Here is a 5,000-nt window from a genome sequence, read left to right as displayed (position 1 = left end):
TCGGGGATGACGTCATCGTCGTCCTGGTCTGTCGCCACGCCCATCTCCGCCCACGGCCCTTCGCTCAGCGCCGCCCTGCGCACTCGTTCGACACCTGAGAATGGGTTTAATTGGAGGATTAGAAAGGATTGTTTATACACGGGATTATCTCGGATAAAAAAAAATAATAATAATAATTGTTTGAGTCATTAATTTGTTACGTACACTTTGTTTATTGTCTTTGATTTTTGTTGATGCTGATATGCTTGTGCGTGGCTTTGCCGGGAAGTATTTGTTAGATAAGGACTTTAATGCTAGAATCCGTTAATAAAGACGAGGATAATGAGATCAGTAATTGCCATAATAGCCTGGCGACCATTAATAACAGGACGCTCAAACACTTCATCGTCTGCAGCTCCTTTTAAGGAAGCGAGGAGAAAAAGACGATCCTTCTGACATCATAAACAATCAGCGAGACAAGAATAATTTAGATACCCCTTCACGACGTGTTTTCGATAACAGAAAACGGGTTCGTACATCCATTTACGAGATGATTTATTGGTCCTTATTATCGTCTATTATTATATCGGTCTTGTCTTTATCATCTTGCGCTTCTCTTCCCATTTTGTAAACGTGTTGGGGTATTTGACTTGCCTGTGTGTGTGTGTGTGTTTGTGTGTGTGTGTGTGCGTGTGTGTGTGTGTGTGTGTGTGTGTGTGTGTGTGTGTGTGTGTGTGTGTGTGTGTGTGTGTGTGTGTGTGTGTGTGTGTGTGTGTGTGTGTGTGTATCTGTATCTGTTTCTGTGTGTGTGTCTGTATCTGTTTCTGTGTTTGTGAGTGCGTATCTGTCCCTAATCTGCGTGTGTGTGCATTTCTCTGTATCTCAAAGCGTGCATGTCTGGGTGTGTGTATTTTACGCTGTTACAGTGTACACTCTCCCAGCGCATCCCTTCGACACGCACTATCAACTAAGCCGACGCAGATACAGATTGCAGCGGGTTCAGCCTTGTGCAAATAAGCCCTGCCTTGGCTGAGCGAATTAATTGAATCAGACCGCAGTTCCCGTCCTTTGCAAATTTAGCTGTCATGGCCTTATCCTGATTTATGAATCAGCTGCGAAAGAACAAAAAAGAATGTACTCACGTTTTTGGGCATGTTGCTGGGCCTCACGGGCGTAGCGGTGATGGGTGTAGTGAGGATGGGCGTTCCTCCCGTGGGCGGCCTTCCCGTAGGCGGCCTGCACCTCGTTCACGGTCAGGTTGAGCGTGGGCGTCCCGACAGCGGCCAGGTCGAGGAGCTTGGGGTCACTGCTGTACACCACCAGAAGGGGCGGGTTCTTGGCCAGCTTGGGCGGTGGGCGTGAGACGTAGCGGCCGTGTCGAAGCTCCTCCACCCGCACGCCCAAGAGGTGCATCGCGTTGTCTGAGGGAGTGAGCAGGTTGCCGCCGCCCAGGGCCTCGCGAACCGCCCGGGTCACTTCGACCTCCTGAGGAAGAAAGGAAGGTGCGCGGTGAGCGACGCTTTTGTTTGGGTATTTATCTATTTATTGGCTTTTATTTTATTACTATCGTTATTTATATAAATTTATTCCTTGTGTATTTTTGCATTGCGCCGTTTTCCCCTCATTTCTCATGTTTCTTTGTTTACATCAGCATCACATCTTTCTTTGTTGTTTTCCCCAATCATGCCAATTCTTCCCTTCCAATTTCTTCCCAATCTTCTTCTTTTTCCCCTTCATAATATTCCCCTATTATTGACCCTTTTTATTTTGTTTCGTTTTTATCATTATACAAATCCTAATCACTATCTGTTCTGCATTCCTCCCTATCACCTCTATCTCTTCCCCTTTTCTTTATCGTTTCGTGTTTTTCCCCTTCTCTCTGTCTTTTATCTTCCCTCCTCCCTCTCATCTCTTTCTTCTATCTTCCCCCTTCTCTCTCCCCTCTTCCCGCAACTCCTTTTCCCTTTTACTCCCTCCCTGCCCCTTCCACCCCCTCCTTCCCCTCTCCCTCCCTCCACCCCCTCCTTCCCCTCTCCCTCCCTCCACCCCCTCCTTCCCCTCTCCCTCCCTCCACCCCCTCCTTCCCCTCTCCCTCCCTCCACCCCCTCCTTCCCCTCTCCCTCCCTCCACCCCCTCCTTCCCCTCTCCCTCCCTCCACCCCCTCCTTCCCTCTCCCTCCCTCCACCCCCTCCTTCCCCTCTCCCTCCCTCCCCCCCGTCCTTCCCCTCTCCCTCCCTGCACCCCCTCCTTCCCCTCTCCCTTCCTGCACCCCCTCCTTCCCCTCTCCCTCCGTCCACCCCTCCTTCCCCTCTCCCTTCCTGCACCCCCTCCTTCCCTCTCCCTCCGTCCACCCCTCCTTCCCCTCTCCCTTCCTGCACCCCCTCCTTCCCCTCTCCCTCCGTCCACCCCTCCTTCCCCTCTCCCTTCCTGCACCCCCTCCTTCTACTCTCCCTCCGTCCACCCCTCCTTCCCCTTACCCTCAGCCCACCCCCTCCCTTGAGTTAATCATGCACTGATATAATAAGTACAGACATAACCCGCCGCTATCTTATTGTCTTATCATCCGCTCGCTCCTCAAAAGGTGAGTTGTTCGGACCTGGTCTTGCTTCTCTCCCCCTTCCTCTCTTCTCTTTCATCAAGTTTCCCTTTTACACGGTTTATTCCTTTATTTATTATTATTTTTTTTTTATTTTTTTTCTTTTCTTCTTCCTCCTTCTCTTCCTTTTCCAGTTTATGTTCGCAGTTTTTCCTTTTCCTCTACTTTTCCATATTTTCCATCTTTCTCTTTCTCATCATCATCTTGGTCATCATCATCATCATCATCATCATCGTCACCATCATCATCATCGTCATCATCTTCATCATCATCCATCATCCATCATCATCATCATCGTCATCATCATCATCTTCATCATCATCATCATCATCATCATCACCATCATCGTCATCATCATCGTCATCATCTTCATCATCACCCATCATCATCATCATCATCATCGTCACCATCACCATCATCGTCATCATCTTCATCATCATCCATCATCCATCATCATCATCATCGTCATCATCATCATCTTCATCATCATCATCATCATCATCACCATTCTCTCTAATCCTCTAAAGGTGTAAGCCGAGCAGTCGAGGAGCAAATAAAAGTATTTGTCGAAGTAAGAGAAAAGGATTGTATTTGTTATCATTTGTTGCTAATGTGGCACAAACTTAAGTAGTTTGCATCTGTTTATTTGGAACTGACAAAAAGGCCTTGAACTTTGAGTGATGTCCCTGTCTCTCTCTTTGTTTTAAAGAGATTATTTCTAAAGGTCAACTGCGGTGTTAAAGAACTTTTATTCTTATAACTCGTGAATTTGTCAACGTCGACGATATCCTTGTCTAGGTCAACAAGATATTGCAACAGGGATTGGTTATAGTAATGATGCACTGGAAGAACGTGCATTTCATTTCTCTTGGCTTGAACTTTATTGTTTTATTACACCTCCTCATTTTCTCATTTTCTGCCACTTCTTTATTTTCTTCCGATTATTCATTCTTTTCCATTTTCAAATTCTTACACGTGCTCATTCTCTCCCACCTCCTCTTTTTCCATCCATCTCCTCATTCGCTTCCACTTCCTAATCCCCCCCCCCCCTTCTAATTTTCCTCCATCTTCTAAGTTTCCTCCACCTCCTCATTCTCCTCCACCTCCTCATTCCTCTCCAAATTTTCCTCATTTTCATCTACTTCTTAATATTCCTCCACTTCCTCCTCCTCCTCCATTTCCAAATTTTCCTCCACCTCCTCCACCTAATTTTCCTCCATATCTTAATATTCCTCCACTTCCTCCTCCTCCTCCACTTCCAAATTTCCCGCCACCTCCTCCACCTCCTAATTTCCCTCCACATCCTAGTATTCCTCCACTTCCTCCTTCTCCTCCACTTCCAAATTTCCCTCCACCTCCTCCACCTCCTAATTTTCCTCCACATCCTAGTATTCCTCCACTTCCTCCTCCTCCTCCACTTTCAAATTTTCCTCCACCTCCTCCACCTAATTTTCCTCCACATCCTAATATTCCTCCACTTCCTCATCCTCCTCCACTTCCAAATTTTCCTCCACCTCCTCCACCTCCTAATTTTCCTCCACATCCAAATATTCCTCCACTCCCTCCTCCTCCTCCACTTCCAAATTTCCCTCCACCTCCTCCACCTCCTAATTTTCCTCCACATCCAAGTATTCCTCCACTTCCTCCTCCTCCTCCACTTTCAAATTTTCCTCCACCTCCTCCACCTAATTTTCCTCCACATCCTAATATTCCTCCACTTCCTCATCCTCCTCCACTTCCAAATTTTCCTCCACCTCCTCCACCTCCTAATTTTTCTCCACATCCAAATATTCCTCCACTCCCTCCTCCTCCTCCACTTCCAAATTTCCCTCCACCTCCTCCACCTCCTAATTTTCCTCCACATCCAAGTATTCCTCCACTTCCTCCTCCTCCTCCACTTTCAAATTTTACTCCACCTCCTCCACCTAATTTTCCTCCACATCCTAATATTCCTCCACTTCCTCATCCTCCTCCACTTCCAAATTTCCCTCCACCTCCTCCACCTCCTAATTTTCCTCCACATCCAAATATTCCTCTACTCCCTCCTCCTCCTCCACTTCCAAATTTCCCTCCACCTCCTCCACCTCCTAATTTCCCTCCACATCCTTACATTCCTCCACTTCCTCCTCCTCCTCCACCTCCTCATTTTCCTCCACCCCCCCCCCCTCGTCCACACATTTTCTCCACACGACACAAACCGTTTAAATTGTTGTTTTGTTATATTTTTACATGCGATCCTATCTGTTGCTGCCGGATGTGTGTGGAGTTCTTGCCTTAGTCTTTTTTATTGTAACTGTTATTTTTTAATCTTTTCTCTTGTTTTACGTTTTCTCTATTTGACCATTTTTCTACGATATTTTGTATTTGTTTATTCTTCGTTTGTTGTTTATAGGTCTGTCAGTTTCTGCTATCTTTTCCTCCACGG

The 5,000-nt window shown here is 46.7% G+C and overlaps 1 protein-coding gene across 2 annotated transcripts in view; it reads right to left on the bottom strand.

The window, feature by feature from the left end:
- LOC125039723 overlaps nucleotides 1-5,000 on the bottom strand; it is a 174,688-nt gene that overhangs the window by 28,949 nt on the left and 140,739 nt on the right. For both annotated transcript variants that reach the window (XM_047633951.1, XM_047633952.1), the window contains exons 3-4: nucleotides 1,122-1,464; nucleotides 1-94 (exon numbers count right to left, since the gene is read on the bottom strand). The exon at nucleotides 1-94 is cut by the window's left edge and continues 70 nt beyond it. In XM_047633951.1, the coding sequence (XP_047489907.1) occupies nucleotides 1-94; nucleotides 1,122-1,464 (437 nt within the window). The remainder of the gene's footprint in view (nucleotides 95-1,121; nucleotides 1,465-5,000) is intronic.

The sequence above is a fragment of the Penaeus chinensis genome, chromosome 27 (assembly GCF_019202785.1).
Source record: "Penaeus chinensis breed Huanghai No. 1 chromosome 27, ASM1920278v2, whole genome shotgun sequence".
Taxonomy (NCBI): domain Eukaryota; kingdom Metazoa; phylum Arthropoda; class Malacostraca; order Decapoda; family Penaeidae; genus Penaeus; species Penaeus chinensis.
Note: the sequence above shows the minus strand (reverse complement) of the source record. Positions and strands in the feature narration are given on the sequence as shown.